Here is an 18,939-nt window from a genome sequence, read left to right on the forward strand (position 1 = left end):
CAGAACCAATTCTGTTATCGCTTGCCACTAATGTTAGCCATGGCCAGAAAATCGAACCGAGGCAACCCGAGTTTCACAGCACAGTGCCCTAACCACTCACTGCACGAGCCCCTCCCAGTGTGTTATTTCACAAGGCAACCGAACGCGTGCACACACACACACGGAATAACCCGGGGGACTTTCCGTGGCTCCGGTGGGAATGACTGATAACTTTCCTCCAGTTACCTTTACGCCGCCGCGTTAATGTTGCGCGGAGCATCACGTGGGCCTCTTCCGCAGCTAACAACGATCCGCCGGGTGCAGGAGCTCCGCTAAAAGGTAGCCAGACGGCTCCGGCAAATGTAATCTCTTCCGAGCCATGTGTCTCATGCATTTACGTTTGCAGTGGGGGGGGAGGGGGGGTGGAGGTTCTTTTTTCTTCATCTTTTTATTTTCATTTATCGACGGCGGCTGACCTTGAGAAGCCTCTTATCTGCCACTCTGCATAGTGGAGCAATCCCAGGGAAGTTTCTCTTTCGGAATGTTTGCACTAAGTGATGTCTGCTCTGATCCATAATGGAATTCCTTGTTATCATGCATACCTACCCTTGCTTGTATGTTAAATAAGAAAATTGCGCAGCACACTTTTTCCTCTGCCCTTCACTTGGTGTTTACAAAGACAAAGATCCCCTATATAGCCTTCACAGACTGTTGGGGCAAGTGCTGCTAGCGAGCAGTGCCTACGAAGGTCGGCACGGGCACACGACGGGGTGGGTGGCCAACACCACGCTGGGCCGCCTTTGTCTCCCGAGTGGCTATGTTTACACACCGCATCAGGTACTCATTTGAGGCTGAGTTGACCTCAGGGGACATCTAGAACGCGTTTAAATAACCGTCACTGGTCTTGACCGTGAACGGGAACTGAACTCGGATCGCCGGATTTGCAGCGCAGCGCGCTAACCGCTACACTACCGCTCCCCACTCGGTATAGAAACACATGAACACTATTTGCGAATTAACGATGCAGCATGCATACACCATAATATTCAGATATTCCCACTCCAATGTTGGATTAAAAACGCGTGATGATGACAATTATGAGGATATGGTCATCCAATTCTTTGGAACAAGGGTTGGTGGACTACGCAAACACAAATCACGTGTGTGACACACCCAACTTGCACAGCGACAAAGTAGGTGATGGTCGATCGACAAGGTTGGTTGGCTTATCTCCACGGATATCCCCTCGTAATTGTGGAGATTTATCCAGGCAGTCTGGTTTCCTCCCGCGCACAAACGTGCTTGCCAAAGGGAATGAACAAATATGCCAAACAGTATCCAAATGAAAACGAGTCTCACTGCGCTTTTGCTGGATGCATTAAAAAGAGGACACTTTTCACGAAATGACCGAAAATCCATGCAGCCATGCATCGCAAAGGTGCTGCCGTGCATGTGTTTCGCAACGCATCACCCCTCTCTTTATGCGGAGGCTCTCACGATCAATATCACGATTCATAATTCGTTTATTTTGGCATTGTAGATGGTCAAAGTATAATGTGACTTGATTGGCTACGTCGGGTGGTGGAGGGTTAACGTTGAAAACTGACATAATACCTAGACGGTGATCTCGCACCAAAAATAACCAACTATGAATCACTTCATCATGCATGCATGCCAGGCAATACGTCTTTTCACACGTAAAAACAATTCCAGCGTGCGTGACCTAACCTGGCGGGGTTGTGTTTATGTTTATTGTAGTTTTGGACCTTTTCAATATGCATGCCCTGTTGATGTGGTATTCCATACACCGCCACATTTATAGTGGCTATAAACCGTTTACGTTCGGGTTTTCATATAAGCCTCGGTGGAAGTGTCTTTAATACGAGCCCTTGGCCGTGCTACAGCTGACGCTTTTTTCTTTCTTTCTGTGAATAAATAAAACATCGTCCCAGCATGTTGTGGGGAATTCCAATTTCAATACTGAGCTGCAGAATAATTCCGGAAAAAAATGGTAGAGAAGAGCAAAACATTTCGTGTAAAATGCTCTTTTCCGTTTGCTTGTCAAAATCTCAGGGTTGTCAAACTCGAACAAAAAAATGTAACACATCAACATTTAGATAACGGCCAAAAGTTAGCGTCAGCAAATTGGGCAGTGCTCATCGCCACTGGTGGTCCTGAGCCAGGATTCGAAATTCCTTCACCCCACGACAGGGGCCATTCTGTTCCGCAGGCAACCTCTGCTGACTTCCGGCAAACTTGCTGCTTGTAGATGATTCAGACGATGCCGGCACGTACAGCCCTACAAAAATCCTCCGCGCAACGTCAACCGCTGTTCCCTACTAAGTGGCGGTAATGTCACCACACCACTTGTGCCAGACTAGGTGTACGTTGAGGCCCCAATACAAAGATAAAGATCCCCCGTATAGCCTCAACAGACTGTAGGGGCAAGTGCTGTTAGCGAGCACCTATGAAAGCCGGAACGGTACACAAGGGGGTGGGTGGCCAGCACCACGCCCGACCGCCTTTGTCTCCCCAGTGGCGATGTTTACACACCGAACCAGGTACTCATTTCAGGCTGAGTCGACCTAGGGGAGGCCCAGGACCGGTTCAGATAATCGTCACTGGTGTTGACCGTGAGCGGGAATCGAACCCGGGTCGCCAGGTTCATAACACAGCGCGCTAACCACTACACTACCGCTCCCCACGCACACACACGTACGTGCCAACAGTAACTAAACGTACCTCGAAAAAGCTAACAAGGCCGCGTTATCTCCAACAACGAACATCACTTTGGAGGCTGCTGTGAAGTTACAGCTCCTAAGGTGATGATGGCATGGTTGTTCTTCCCATCTCAAACACTCCGTAAAGGAGGGCGCGCTTCTTTTAGAACGAGGGCACAAAGCAGAGTGGAAGGCGAGTGAATTAGCAAAACACTGAGTGACTCTTGCACTCCGGTCTGCCCCTGCGACGAGTACTTTGGTAGTTTATGGCTTCCAAGGAGGTCTCTTGCCACACTGGCTTTCGCCTCTATTAATTCCGGCAGACATCTATATCACCGCTCGCTTATTGCATTATTTCATTTTTATTAGCACGCTTTATTTTAACCGTCCGTTTACTGCCGCGGGTGAAGCGAGGTCAATCGATGAGCTGGCCTCGGCGCGGCAGCGTCCCCACTTCCCCAAGGGGACGAGCGCCCGCACGGTCTCCGCCAACGTTGCTAGAATGCGCCAGCTTTTGGCTAATTGATCGCAAGGCGTAATTGTCATTATTATTATAATAATAATAATTTTTTTACGTTTTTATAACGTGCGATTTTTTTTTATAACGTCGTATAAATTTAGCTATGTGCTTCAGTGTTATTATCATTGCCCAAGCAAAACAGAACGTGGTTGGAGCTTGGTTGGCTACGTACGTTCAGCATACATACCTACATACACACAACGGTTAGAACGATCAGCTGTCAGTTGAAAAGGGTATAAGTTAAAATCCCAGGCGAGGCTCTCGTCCCTCCAGGGATGATATTTTGATCACCACCTTCTTGAAATTCTCCAGTGCTTGTTCTATGGAGAGAAGGCTTCTCCACACCTACGATTAGTGCGGTTGGCTACGTACGGTGCGAAAGAAGTTCAGTGCACATACCGTCATACAAATAAATAAATAAATAAATAAACAAATGCCACGGCTGTCTCAAGACTTTGAAGGAAATGAGTGCTGCCCAATTTGTCACTTGAGCAGGGAGACATTTTGACCTTTGACTTCTAAGAAATGTAATTCCCGGCATTAGTGCACAGCACAACCTCACGAATGGTGCCCAAAAATAGTTTTGAGCAACAGATTTAAATTACACGCAAATATGGATGTTGTGTTATTCTTCAAGAACAAACCCCGTTGGTACTTTATTCCCCTATTATATAACGCAATTCATCTCTTAATTATTATATTTAAAATACTCCTAGCAACGTTCACTTTGTTTTTATTTTTATTTTTCCAGAACAGACTCACTGATGCTAAATACTCTTTTTCAAGAGGGGCCTTCTTTGCCCGATTTCATTTTCGGAAATATTTAGTGTCAGTGTAACCATTGCCATTAAGTTCTGCTCATAAATGCGCATATTTCATTAAAGCATGCTATAAATCTAAACGTCCATTCATGAACTTATGAAGACGCTTCCGATGAAGCAACCGAATCAACGAATGAGTAAATAAACAATAGAGACATAACTAACAGTTACTCGGGATTTATAAAAAACAAATAAAACCACAACGACAGCGCCCATGTGAACGCCTACCAGCATTGACACTTTTTAGTCAATCGGTTTTGGCACAGATTTTTTACAAAAATTCGGACAAAAGTGGCGAAACAATTTTCTTTTCTCGAGGCTCATCCGCCTCGAGGCTTGAGCTCAGGATCCCAGGAGGAGGAGGAGGGGAAGGCTGCTCCGTATCCTGACATCGGCCTCAGTCCACTGAGCCACCCACAGCGACAAGCGCGGCTCATCTCGGTGACAGCCGCGAGAGCCCCTTACACCTGAAGTGGATTCGGTGACGAGAGGCCGGAAAAGGCGACCACCAACTGAACGCTTCAAAACATTTGACGACGAGCCGATTGTGAGAGCGAGATGCGTTAGATCCCCGTGAGCGGCTCGGATAAGGGTAAAGCGTAACTGGACAAAAAGCAAAAAAACAAAACTCTGACTTCTTTCCCACGCTGCGGAATAATTTCGGCACCGCGATTACACCCTGTGACAAAAGAGTGGAAAGCTTGAAAAGGTCCAGCGTCTCCCTTTGTGCGATAGCTCCGAGCCATAGGAATGTGGAATTTCCACCGCTCGTTCAGGGCCACCACAACGGAGATGATCACGACTCCACAGTCCGTCGAGCAAGCGAGGCACTTTCATCTCTCATTTTAACGGGTGGCTAGCATTTGTGTTGTGAACCTGGTTGCCTGAGTTTGATTCCTAGCCAGGTCTAACGTCGATGACGAGTAATATCTGAACTGGTCCTGACCAGCCTGGTGAAGTATTGTCAAGCATCCTCCATGACTGACATGGTTTGGATAGACCTTCACCCATCGGCGAATACTCAAAGGTCTGTAAAGCATTAACATATTCAGCGAGAAAGATAACACCAAAAGCGTGAAACGGCACGAATCATAAAATATACACATCTGAAAATGAAACAATATAAGGTCAAAATAATAAAATAAAACATTGAGAATAGGTGGTGTAACTGCCCGGGGAGGGATTGGTGTCTCTAACTGCTCTGTGAATGGCCGTGGTTGTCTTGCATCATGTGTAATTACGCCGGGCCAATGTAGTGTGTCCATCCGGCTTGTATGGAAAGCGACGCTCCATTGTCCCCACGGCTACCCTTCGCCATCCCTCAGAGTAATTGGGCACCCACGATCTCTTAAACGCTCCCCGACTCTTGCGGCCATTGAGAGCCAAATGCCCACGGGCTCAGGGAGTCAACCGTGTGGCGCGCAATTACGATGGGAAACCGGACGGCAGAGCCGCTGCCTCGAAACATCCAAAGGCCGAATTGTGTCCAGATGAGATGCATTCTTTAGACGTATTCTTTTTTTCACGCACGCCTTTATCTCTAACACGGGCGACTTTTTTTTTATTTTTCCACGCGCTCGTGAGAACAGGTGTCCAAGCCTCTGCGTTTAACAGATGGCTCCCGTCGAAATATAACGTTGACATTCGTGCATGATTTGGGACAGTAGAGGCTGCATTGAAAGAGAGGCAACTACGAGAAATCACCTCTGCAGTGATATCCCGTAATATACCGCGACAGGCCATAAACTCACGTGACCAATTGTAGGTGAGGCTTTATGGAGCTCATCATCCCTTTTTGATGATGAAAAAATTGTTGACGTTTGCCGTCCTATGCAAGGGGACTTGCCCCTGCGATGAAAATGTGGCGGTTCAACCAGTGGGCTCTGTCCCGCCGATGGACATGAGCACAGCAATGGTCTTGATAATTGGTTCTTTACCCTTCTATCTGGCAACAAAACTGACACCTTTTTACAAGGAGTCATGTTTGCATAGACCACAATACCTGCAGTCATAATACAAACAAAAGAACATAACTCTGATAATGTGCACTGTCCTCAAGAGTTATGTTCTTTTGTTTGTATTATGACTGCAGGTATTGCGGTCTATGCAAACATGACTCCTTGTAAAAAGGTGTCAGTTTTGTTGCCAGATAGAAGGGTAAAGAACCAATTATCATATTTTTACTGGCAAATGAGGTTCCCATAGAGCAATGGTCTTGTTGGTGCAGGAAGCCACTTTCTCTGTGAGCTGTAGTGCTCCACTGTAATTGACATGGCTTTTGTGACTCTACTTCATACCGTTTTATAACGTCAGACAATGATCGTCACAACTGACTTCATTGCACTTGCGGGTTTGAATTCTACGCATACGACTTCTAAATCTGGCTGACTTATTTTTTCATTTCATTATCCACTGAAGCAAAACTGAAACTCTTCACATTCCACCGTACGTTGTTGGCTCACAAATTTTGCGATCCCAAATAATGTTTTTCCTATTTTACATTCAAACTATGAATTGTGCATGCATTTTTGAACAAGAGGTGTTTTTAAAAGTCTACAGCGCCAGAAGAAAAACAAAAAAATGTAAATAACCGTATCGGTACCGAGGCTCCCACAAGGCCTTGCGGGAGGGCGTGTGGCACAGTTTGGTGCCAGCCATCGTAGAGTGCGGTGGGGTCGTGACGGTTCTCTGCGGTGAGTAGCAATGTCCTTAAAAATAGCGGCGCTACGCCTCTCCGAAAAAAAATGTACGCTGAGCCGCTTGTGCTTTCCGAGATTCAGCGGTGACCCTACAACTTGCAGTCGTCTCGGAACGGGAAGGGGTCAAGTGACATACCAAATTTAACGTGATGTTTTTTTTCTCTGTGCAGTTATTTAGGATTGGGCTGAGAGCTTACACTCGCTATACTTGAGAACCAATGTAATTCACGAGTCGTTACCAGGATTCAAACCCAGGTTACGTCCTGGTATGGAATTAGCTGTCCGGGCCAGCAGCCTACATATGAGTCTAGATTTGTTTGTAATGCAAAATATCTACTTTTGGTTTTCAAATCTCACACAACAGGCAGTGCATTTGTGAGCATTATCCACATTCCAATGGGAATGCATTCAGTCATCCGTGCAAAGGCCACAGTTTAATATCCCATCTAGGTCACTGCATGCCAATGTAATGCCAATAAAGCATGAGCATCTTGTCCTGCCAGTGACAAAGCTTCTTTAGGACCTGAATTCAATTCCCGATTCAAACTCAAAAGAAGGTGAAGAAGCTCCCAGGCCGTGGCACGAAATGTGGCACATAATGTCGAACAACACGCGATGCAACCTGAAGTAACACATCGGAAAGCCAACACAGCAACAAACATCGCAAAACATGAGCAGTACACAATATATTTGCGGCATTGCGTTGACGCTGCATTGATGTACGGCACTCAGGTCAAATTGAGCACTTGCGAGGGCACCACAAGCGATGAAAGTGAATTTTAATCATCATTTTTAAATAAAGAACAAAACATAAACCACGTGCTCTAAATGATTTGCTAAAAACCTGATCAAACTCAGGACTCTGCTTCACTCTACTTGGGAAATGTCAAATGTGTAAATTTCACAAATGGAAATGTCACATATAGAAATGTCACATATGGAAACCATGATTTTCACGGTCATGCACCGTTCGAACTCACCCCTGCCACAGACAAGAGGAATTCCCAACACTGGCTCAGTGCCCATCAATGGTGATGATCACTGCCTCGCACTCGTGCAGGTGCGAGGATGCTTTGACGAGGCTCCTGCATTCATCATACGCTAATCTTTTTTTTTTAGGAATTAACCGAGAACCTATTCACGCCTATTACTCATGGCGTTGATGATGGGCCAATCTGCCTCTGGCTACTAAGCTTGATATATGAAGAGCAGACATGCTTCTGTGATTTTTACTACAAATTCCACAACACTGCTTCATCATCATCATCATGGTGCGTTCTGGATACCAGTGCTTTATGGTATCTCGTCTCCACTAGTGGCCCTGAACCATTTGGTAGAAATTCCACATTTCTGTGACGGGGGCCAATTTCCCCACAGGATTCAAAAGGTTGATGTCCTCCCACAAAGGAGTATCTATTTCATAAACCCTGGCTGAATTAACCTCGTAATCTCTCAATGTGCGGGTCAGGTGCTCTCACCACATTGCCAGCAAGCTTGTAATGGTTGAATGGTCGGTCGGAGATGGAACTTATTAATCAAGTCAGGGCACATCAGTGTGTTTAGAAGACTCACTATAATGCTGGCTTTGACCTCATAAAATAATGAAACGGTTGGTTCTCTCCCTCCCATTTCTCCTTCACTGTCTCTCATTTGGCCGCTTTATAAACACACCTTGATGAATCACCAACACGTCTCCTCATCATTATCGCAAATGCCTGGTCTTATCTTTAAAAATTGAAAATCAAGTGGACAGACTGTACTTGGGGCTGCCTCTCTACGTCTACAAGCGGTGTTTCTGACGTTTAATAGCCACTTACTATCGTGCCACAAAGCTAACGCTTGTTTCTGTTATATCATTGCAGCTGTTTTTTGGGGATGATCGCTTAAAGGAATTTGTGAAAACCCCCCAATAATAACGCGCCTAAATCTGGCTTATTGCCTGTTGAAATTGCGTGCCAAATGCAATAAGCAAATGCAATGATAAGTCCCTCATCGGGGGAGTGCTATCACGAGTGAAAAATTACCCCATGCAGTACTGATATCCTGTTCATAATAATAATGTCAATTTGCACAGTATCTCCAGACGCTGCCATGGTGCACACGGTTATCACAGGGCATGCAATGCAGAGGTCGCTGACCCGATCCACCGGTGTTGCATTTGAAACGGCCGGCAGGTATAAACGGGTAGATCGCAGCCAATCAGATAGGCAGGGTAACACGTTGTGGGATAAAGTGTGGGTGCTGCCCACTTGTTCCAAGACATCTGGCCAATGTGGAAAAGTAGGCCGAAAAATATTTCTTCAGAGGGCCTGTCGAGGTGCTTCCCCGCAGCGGCGGCCCATGCGCCAGCAATGGCACGAGCAGGCAATTTCAGGGCTGCACCTTGACCTTTGACCTCGTTACCACGTGGACAAAAATACGCAATACGGCACTTCTTCTTTGGTACGGCTGACGTAGATGCAGAGCAACGACTACGATTTCACATTCAGGTGGTCAGGCCAGATAACAATGTAGCACTGAAATAGTGCAAAGAATGTGTTTTATCATCATCGTCGTAGGTGCTCATTTCACGTTTCGTCATTTGTTTCCACTTTCCCCCGTCCGGTGCCAATATGCTCAAGTAGTGGCCACATCTTCCTGGCACCAGCCTCTTGTGCCATTCTCTGTTAAGGTCATCTTCTCATACGGAGTATTTATATACCAATGCTGCCCACAACAATGGGGATACAAAAGGTAAAGGAACAGGTGAGGAAGGGGTAAATGTCACGATCTGGGTTCATGGTGAAACAAAGCCGGGGCAGGAGCCAGGGCTAAGTGGCAAGCGCAGGAAAAGGGAAGGCGGGGTCTGACAAATGGTCAGCGCCACAGTTACAAACACAGTGCTAATTATTACAGTAAATCACCATTTACATGCAGTCCTTGCTTCTTTATTAATATAACCGCGAGAGCTGCCATTATTATGTTATGATTTAACTTGTTGAAATACACACACACACGCTGCTCCATGCGGAAAAATACCCCTTTGAAAGCAGTGGGGTTTTGTTTTTCAGTGAATTTTTTTTTATGGAAAAGACCACGTTCTACTTGATACGCTGAAGTCTGTTCATTCCAAATCACGTAAAGCATGGGCCTATCCTGCAGAGTCTCAAGTGAAAAGTATTCGCTCGAGTGACTTGCCCCCAATAGCCATGGATATCGATACATGAAAAACAAAACTAGGACATTGTGAGGACCATTGCAACGTTTACATTTTACGTTGATGCCTAAATGATGTAGCGTGTATTAATTGATTTCCGGTACTCATCCCCCACTTCTATTGCCATCATCATCAGCCGTGAGCAATCCACTGCTGGATGAAGACATCCATGAGCCGTCACTGTCTCTCACGGTCCCACAATCAAAGCATCTACACCCTACACACGAGCTGATTTCATCGCTCCATCTCCTAGACATCCATGAGCCGTCACTGTCTCTCACGGTCCCACAATCTAAGCATCTACACCCTACACACGAGCTGATTTCATCGCTCCATCTCCTCGGTTGGTGCCTTCTCGGCCGCGTTTAGATTATTCCGATTATTTGGCTGGTCACTTCTGAAAAAATAATCTAAGAGCTCAGTGGGCTTTACCTGGAAAAATAAAAAAATAAAATAGTTTAGTTTTGTGGATTGCTTACCTTTCCTATACTTTGCACTCCTATCGTGTTTTTTGCATTCTTTGTTATTGCAACTTTCTGACCTACCCCTATTGGAACCTCTGTGAAAAAGAGCTTTGTAGCTCATCGGATTCCTCCAGTCTAAATACAAATTCAGATTCTGAGATAAAAATGTAAAGCCCTTTATAAATCTACTGCTGGATGAGCCCTCCCTATGCCTTCCCGTCGTGGCAAGTTTGTTGACCATACTTCACCCGCCCCCCGTTTCATGCCTGACACGGCACGTGTAAGGCCTTCACTCATTCAGTAGTGGACTGACATGGAGATGTAAATTATGATCATCTTCACTATTATGAGTGCATTAAACAATGCACGTGCACCAATGTTCATCCGGTGTTAAAACAAGAAAATAATAATTATAATAATACTCAAGACTTAAATATGGGCCCCACCATTGTGCCTGCCTCTGTGTGGATCACAATTTGTGATTGAATAAGACTGTTTATTGCGAGGCACGGCACAGCACTAATTGCAGCAATTATGAAGCACTACACGCTTGCACTTAAGCCTCTGGTAATTTTTGACGTTTTTAAAAAACGGGGGCCAGCTTTTAATAATGAAAAGCCAGAACTCACAAAAGGGGATTTCCATCTTGGAGTATACATGTTTAACAATTTCCATAATTACGTCCGCCGTCTCGATTGAATTAATAAAAAGACATAAAAGAATACAAATGCTGATTGGGTATGATTATTTCTAATTTCCTCTGAAAAATAGTTTCGGCACCACCACCACCCTTTTAGGTAAATTGATAACCGGGTTTTCGCTTTGCCCCGCAGAAGGCAGTAATGGTCGCGGTTGAATATATGCACAAGGGTTTAGTTCAAACGTATTGCCGTTTTCAGGGGCGGCAATGGAAATGGCAATGAATGCGCGCACGAAAAGCCAAAAAAACGGTCCTGAGCAACGTATTTATTCACTCGAAAATACATCGCCGGAACAAATGGTTACTTTGCAGCGGAGCCATTAGCACAGGCGTCGCCTGCTAGAAAGACGAATGTTTAGACGCACGCAGACTCTATTATGTCCGATTATTTCACAGCCACTTACACTCGACACGTAAATACATGTGTAGGAGTCAGATATGCAAGTTAATACGGCAATGTAAGGTAGATAAATGACTTTGATAGTTATTTATTTTGCGTCACAATATAGGCTTTGTTAAATAATATAATCAGCTGCTGTTATCGGGTTTGTGGGTGGTCTACAATTTTATTAATATATATAAACGATGCCTTAATAGAAATATAGGTTGAGTGACGGTACATGGAAATTTCGATTCGTGTAGGCACTGATTTAAATCGTTCAAGAGCACTTTGGCAGAGCGCTTAGCTCACAATCTCGATTTAAAATCTCTGTTGGGGGTCAAATCAGCCCCATTATCCATCCAGGGTCCATAAAATAGGTACTCCTGCTGAATGGTAATTCAACAGTGGTTTTCCTATACATAGATTAGCCTCGACATAATAACGGGAAATTTCCACCACTGACTCAGGACAGTCAGTGGTGATGCGCATCTACCATGCGCACATGCGTGTTCGGAGAAACTGCATTATTTGACTTTACGACGTAAATATTTGCAGCATTAAGTTTAAAATCACGCGGGCAGATTGTTAAATGTTTGTCGCTGCTCCATGAATATGAAACGATCACATAAACGATTATGATGAGTATAAGTGCCACGGTTATAATTAACTAGTAATGTTTAAGTTATAATTTTTTTACAACAAAGGAATAGCTTTGCTGCAAATCAGTGAAATAGCATTCATCAAAGGGAAAACAAAACCTCAGCCTTATGAATATTCCGTGCAAATGTAGATATTTTAACTGGCTTCTGCTCTTGACCATAAACTCCCGAGCACAGAGGCAACATCTCAGGGCACAATGCTGCCCACCCACATTCTTGAGCAGATTACGCGGAATGTGCAAGCCCCTTTGAGCTGTGCACAGATGCAAGCAAGCCCCAAGTTGAATTTCACCACCACCACCACCAACAACAACACTAATGTTCGGCCAGTGTTTAACAACAAGCCCATCTGCAGCTGCTATGTAAAATATCTATTTTTATAATAAAAAAAAAATAATAAAAAAAAGTTTCAGCTCTTTAATTCTAGATTTGAAGCTTTCGTGACTGCAAGGATTCATATTCTTAGGTTTTTTCTTCTCGGTAAAGTCACGTAGGTAAAATTTTTTTTTAAAAGTTAATAAAAGTAATAATGGAAATAAAATAAAATAATAAATCACGACGTTTTGGAGGCAACACAAGTCTCCGAGTTGCCTCCGAAACGTCGTGATTTATTATTTTATTTCCATTATTACTTTTATTAACTTTTAATTTTATTTTTTACCTACGTGACTTTACCGAGAGAGAGAGAAAAAACCTAAGCGTATTTCAGCTCTTTCTCAATCCACTGCTGGATGAAGGCCCCCAAGAGCCAGAGGTTGGCCTGAAGTGCGAGCCCAAGACCGGTTCAGATATCACTCCCCACTGATATCAGTGACATGCATTCGCTCACCACTGAGCCACTGCTCCACTCCATCTGTTATATATATATGTCTTTCTGATAGTTTTATCCACTTAGAAATATAATCGCATAATACAATAACCTGTATACGTGCGTGTGTGTGTGTGTGCATTAGGGGCATAAAGATACAAGCGAGCATTACTGAGAAATGGGATGAGTAGGTGGTAGGTGTAAGGCATATCCTAAGAGGGACATGGCTGGAGATGATACGAAGATAATCCAACGGTGAAAAAAGGGAAGGGAGGAACGGGAAGAGGCAAGCAAAGGATCGGTTGGTGAGACTTTGTGAGACTTTGGGCAGTGTTCTCTGTGAAAGATGCTGAAGTGTGGAAATCGTCCGAGACTCCTTGGATGAATCGTGTCTTACAAATGTAAACTATTGGTATTATAAGTACTCTTAGGTTTTTTTCGGTAAAGTCACGTAGGTACAAAATAAAAATAATAATAGAAATAAAATAATAATAAATGAAAATAAATAATTTAAATTGAGCTGTGACGGTCCCACCTGAAGACGGAGACTTGTGTTGCCTCCAAAACGTCGTGATTTAATTGATTTATTTTCATTTATTATTATTTATTTCTATTATTATTTTTATATTTTACCTACCTAAGAGTATGAATCCTTGCAGTCACGAAAGCCTCAAATCCAGAATGTTATTCTAAGTGTTTATGGAGAAGAACTCTCGGCTAGACAGATGCTCACATCCAACAGCAGGGCGACAAAGGGATAGAATCAATTCCTGCGCACACATGCTGGGTCAATTGGTGCATCACAAGCTCACAAGGGATGGCAATGGCTCGGCTCAATTGGTGCATCACAAGCTCACAAGGGATGGCAATGGCTCGGTTCGACCATCGAGCAGCGGATCGATCATGACTCATTAACGACGACGAGTCACCGACGTAAACAAAGCAAACGCGCGTGCCGATTTCCACACCCGAACGAAAACCGCAAAACGAACGAACCACAACAACAACAACTTGGCGGGCATGCTGGCGGGCGGGCTCACCTCGCGAAAAACGACGCGGCGATGGAGCCGCTCCCCAGGTGCAGGGCAGCGCCGCTGGGAGGCAGCGAGGGGCAGCGGGAGGAGAGGGCGGCGGCGGTGGTGGCGGCGTCGCTCGCCCCCGCGCACGGCCTCTGCTCGGGGTCCGCTTGGGCGCCCTCGGCTCGCTGCTGCGACCGCGGTCCCTCGCGACGGCCCTCCGCTACGAGCGACGACACCTGCGACGACAAGGGGGGGGGGGGGGGCTTTAACGCGAGGCTCAAGGGGGGAAGGACTTTCTCTCTCTTTCGACGTCTGGAGCCTTTTAGGATGTTTCTCCATCAGAGTCTTTATTTCGACTGCGGGAGGAATCCGATGAGCAAGGAAGCTCTTTTTGCGCAGGTGTACAGTTTTGGGCTGGGGTCAGCGTGTTACAACACCAACATGATTGTCAACACTCAAATACATCTTCTTGGTTCTTTCGGTAAAGTCACGTAGAAGGGAAGTAATACAATAATAAAAATAAAACATAATAAAATAATTCTCATTATTATGTTTTATTTTTATTATTTTATTACTTCCCTTCTACGTGACTTTACCGAAAGAACCAAGAAGATGAATCCCTGTAGTCACGAAAGATTTAAATCGAAAACTCAAATATATGTTGAAAAAAATTGCACTAGACACTTTGATTTTGGGAGTGAATATAAACAGACTGTCCAAGATGGATTTTAAATGGATGTTTTTTTTAATATATATAGCTTATTCTCTGAGGAATCAAATTTAGCCAGATTGCTGGGCTTGTATACCACGATATTATTGCGATGTCGCTCATTTTTTTTTTGGAAACCGCAAATTCAAGCCAAGCGTTTGGCAAAGCATTAAATAAACATGATCTTCACAGTGAATTATTCATCCAACGTAAGAAATCACTTTGGAAGCGCAAAAAAAAAAGCCATCATAAACACTAATAGAAACCGTTTATGATTAATTTAAGAAAGTTTAAAGTTTTCATATCCTGCAGAAAGAATGCAGTACGGTGCTTATTATTACACCACCGTGTGTTCTCACACCAGGACTCTTTGCAGCAAGTTCTGCATCGGAAGTGTATTCTGGTGAGGCTGACACTCAGAAATATATTGCTCACCAAACATTTCTCGGAAATGTGCTCAGAAATATATTGTTAATGCAGGCCAGCAAAATCCCCGTCGAAGGTTGCCTATAGGGTTTTATTGTCATTTAAAATTCCTACAACTGCTCTTTCAAATTAAACATAAAATTTTAAATCCTATGCATATTTTATGAGCTATGGCTATCATTTATTACGGGATCCTATAAAACACGAGCAGATTCTTTTTTTTTATCAATTCTAGACATCTCACAAGAGTTAAATTTAAAAGGGATGCGTATAAATGTTTGCGTGAAAGAAGTCTGTACGGGTCCAAGGCCCCTCTGAAATGCGGCTCATGATTTTTTTTGTATTCAGGATTTCTCTGAAGCTCAAATTCACAACATTCAAAAGTGCATTTTACTAGGAGCTGTTTCGACACGTATGCATGTATGTTGAACTTCTTTCACACCCTACCTAGCCAACCTTGTTAATCGGAGGCGCTGTGGAACGACAACAAAGTTCAGACAAAAAAAACTGTCACTCGTCCATCGTCTTATTTAGTTTGCTATTGAGAGGACACATCGCCAGAAGAGATACTGATCAGTGGGAAAGACTCACAAAGTAGTGGCAATCAACGGATAGAGCGTTCCCGTGGCAGACAGATGGAGCAATGACTTCAGCTCATGTTGCAGCATCCATATGTATTTCTTGCATCCTGAGACCACCGTGACGGGTGCGAATTATTGGGGAAGGCCTTTCTCCGCCAGTGAATATGGCACAGGTGATGATGTTGATTAGACAAACGAACACGGCGGTGGGGGAGCGGGCGGGGGGAGGGGAATCTCAGTCAAATATAACAAAATCAACCGCGTTACTAAATCAAGCAGTTCAGTCTGCCAACAAAAAAAGCCCAGCTAGCTATTAAATCCGAAGCTCTCCAATTCAATAGACAGCTGCGCCTATTATTACAAATCGCTCTTCACTTTTCATATTCAGTTGCAGGGCCCTCTCCATGCCTCCATTGTCCCGGTGCCGTCGTCACTGCCAATGACGAACTTGTTTGCAAATGCATAACGGCCCCGATAATGTTGCGAATCAACGAATGGGAAATAAGCGCCACCAGCATCACGTCACTGGAAATCACACGCAACCCCGTTCGTAAAAAACGAGGTCAGCCTTCGCCATACCCAGCCATTTAACCGCTTGACGCATCTTTACTCGCGAAAGCTTCAAATCAAGATTGACACATCTTGTTATTTACACCCGGTTGGGCCTCCCTGCACTGGCTTCCAGTTTCACGTAGAATACAGTTTTTAAATCCTATTGTTGACTTACAAAGCAGTGCACCATCTTGCTCCAGCCTACATCATTGACATGGTTCGCCCAGATGTCCCCTCAAGGTCCATATGATCTGGGGATGCAGATCTTCTCTGCATTCTCAGGTCTAAGTTTCGGTCTATGGGTGACCGAGATTTCTCCCGTGTTGTCCCCAGAACGCTCTTTCACAAGATATCAGAATCTCTTGAGTCTGTGGATCTTTTTTTTAAATGCGCCTTAAAACATATTTACATACTTCCGCTTATTAAATGCTTAGTTAATTTAGTACATTATTTCGTAAATGTATTTATAAGATTATGTATATGCCGAGTGTCTGCTGCTGCTGTGTCCTGTACAGCACTTTGATACCCTTGATGAAAAGCCGCTATGTAAATGCAATTATTATCATCACTACTTTGCTTGCAACACATTTTTTCCACTTCGCCCGAGTTGTTCTCGGACTTTGTTTTTCCCTGCGCGCAACTGCGGGGGGGGAAGGGGGAGATTGCACAACGAGAGCGCGCGCTGTGCTCAAGCGACGAGGCAGACCTTTGCACGCACGAGCCCACGCGCTCGGCACCCTATTTGCGCGCCCCGTGTGTTTTCCTGTTTGCGCGCCCACCCCACGCGCGTTGTTGACGCAACGCTTGGATAAAGTGCCCGTGGAAACACCAGCGGCCGGCCGGCGTGCGCGTAGCGCAACAACGCGTCCGTGCTCTCTATCGCGTGACTGGATCGTGGGTCGCGAGGGCTGTCGTTTGCGTTGGTTAACCGTATTTAATTTACACCGATACGATAGTGTATTGACCTCCGATTAGCACGGTTGGCTACGTACGGTGAGAATTAATTTCAGGATTCGTATGTACTAATTTAGAGCCTAATGTTAATCCACTGCTGTATGGAGGCCTTCCCAAGCCGTGTTAGTCGTGGAGGTTGTTTGGCAATGCTTCACCGTGCTGATGACTCTAGTTTGGTAGAAGAACGAGGCTAAGACTGGCTCAGATATGACTCGCCACTGATGTTAGCCGGGGCTGGGACTCAAAACTCAGTTGGGGTCAAGGTTCACAGCGCAGTGCCATCACCAATGCACCGCCACTCTGCCACTTGATCTCAATGCAGCAAATCATCTTTGCCTCGCCCACATTAGCCATTATCCAGCGGCTTGACGCTGTGGTTAGAGCACTCGACTCACAATCAGCATGCGAGTTCAAATCACGGTCATGGGCCAACTTGGAGTGTTGTCCCTGAGGGGTAAATAAAGTGAGCCCTCCTTTATGGGCAATCGTCAGTATCATCCTCTGGAGTGAGCGGCTGCTGTCATCCAAACGTTGTAGCTTAACAAGTTGTTTTCCGGGCCACTAAGCAAAGATAAGTGCCGCCCCGTTTCTCATTCAAATGGAGAGAGAGAGAGAGACACTATGATTTTCACTTGACTTTGAACATATTGTTTACATTCACAGCTGGTAAACAGCCTCTTTGGAGTCACGGCCGGTCTCCGCCATCGGCTCCTCTTTAGATGATATCATCACAGAGGTTGAAGCTCATATACAGATGTAAAGTAACTGTATCTTCTTGGTTCTTTCGGTAAAGTCACGTAGAAGGAAAGTAATAAAATATAAAAATAAAACATAATAAAATAATTCTCACGACGTTTCGGCCACAACGCAAGCAGCCGTCCTCAGGTGAAGACCAGGTCTGTCGGGGAGACGTTGAAACGTCGTGAGAATTATTTTATTGTGTTTTATTTTTATTATTTTATTACTTCCCTTCTACGTGACTTTACCGAAAGAACCAAGAAGATCAATCCCTGCAGTCACGAAAGCTTTAAATCAAAAAGTAACTGTAGTTCAGAAGTGAAGAGTTGGTTGTCTCACGTTTAAATAAGCATCAGGGGTCATTCGTATACATTTGTGGCCCTGAGTCAGTGGTAGAAATTCCATATTGATGAGGCAGAGACCAGCCTCTCCAAGGACAACGACTCTTGACGTCTGCCAAAGAGTTATTCATTGAGTCGATCCCTGGCTGAAATTTTTTTTAATCGTGAGTCACCACCTGGTGCCACGGCGGCTAGGAGATGTTAACTACCTCGCCTGCTATACAGGAGGTCGTGGGTTCGATCCCGACCCTGACGATTCCTGCTGTACATTTGGAGTTTGCGTGTCTCTCTCTCTCACAGTGGTGAGATGTTAACTACCTTGCCTGGTGTGCAGGAGGTCGTGGGTTCGATGCCGATCCCAATCCCGACATTGACGCCTGAATATTTTGAAGTTTCATGTTCTCCCTCTGGCTTTTTCACTCCACATTTAAAAAACACGAGTGTGTGGCTGCTATACATGTCCACATTATGATAAGCCACTTCGTTGAACTATATCATTTGTCACCAGGTCACTTCTGAAAATGAGCTATTTCGCTCAGTGGGCCTGATCTGATAAAATAACAACAACAAACACAGTTTTAGAATAACACGTAACTATACGCAAGTCAGTTATTAAAAAGCCTGTACCCATGCCAGAATCTGCTCGACTTCATACCAATGGCACAGTCAGC

The 18,939-nt window shown here is 44.8% G+C and overlaps 1 protein-coding gene across 1 annotated transcript in view; it reads right to left on the reverse strand.

Annotated features, from left to right (window-relative positions):
* LOC144943873 (uncharacterized) overlaps window positions 1–18,939 on the reverse strand; it is an 89,959-nt gene that overhangs the window by 15,326 nt on the left and 55,694 nt on the right. Inside the window, exon 4 of the mRNA XM_078871709.1 lies at window positions 13,989–14,203. Coding sequence (XP_078727835.1) covers window positions 13,989–14,203 — 215 coding nt within the window. The remainder of the gene's footprint in view (window positions 1–13,988; window positions 14,204–18,939) is intronic.

This window comes from Lampetra fluviatilis, chromosome 33, assembly GCF_964198595.1.
Source record: "Lampetra fluviatilis chromosome 33, kcLamFluv1.1, whole genome shotgun sequence".
Taxonomy (NCBI): Eukaryota; Metazoa; Chordata; class Hyperoartia; order Petromyzontiformes; family Petromyzontidae; genus Lampetra; species Lampetra fluviatilis.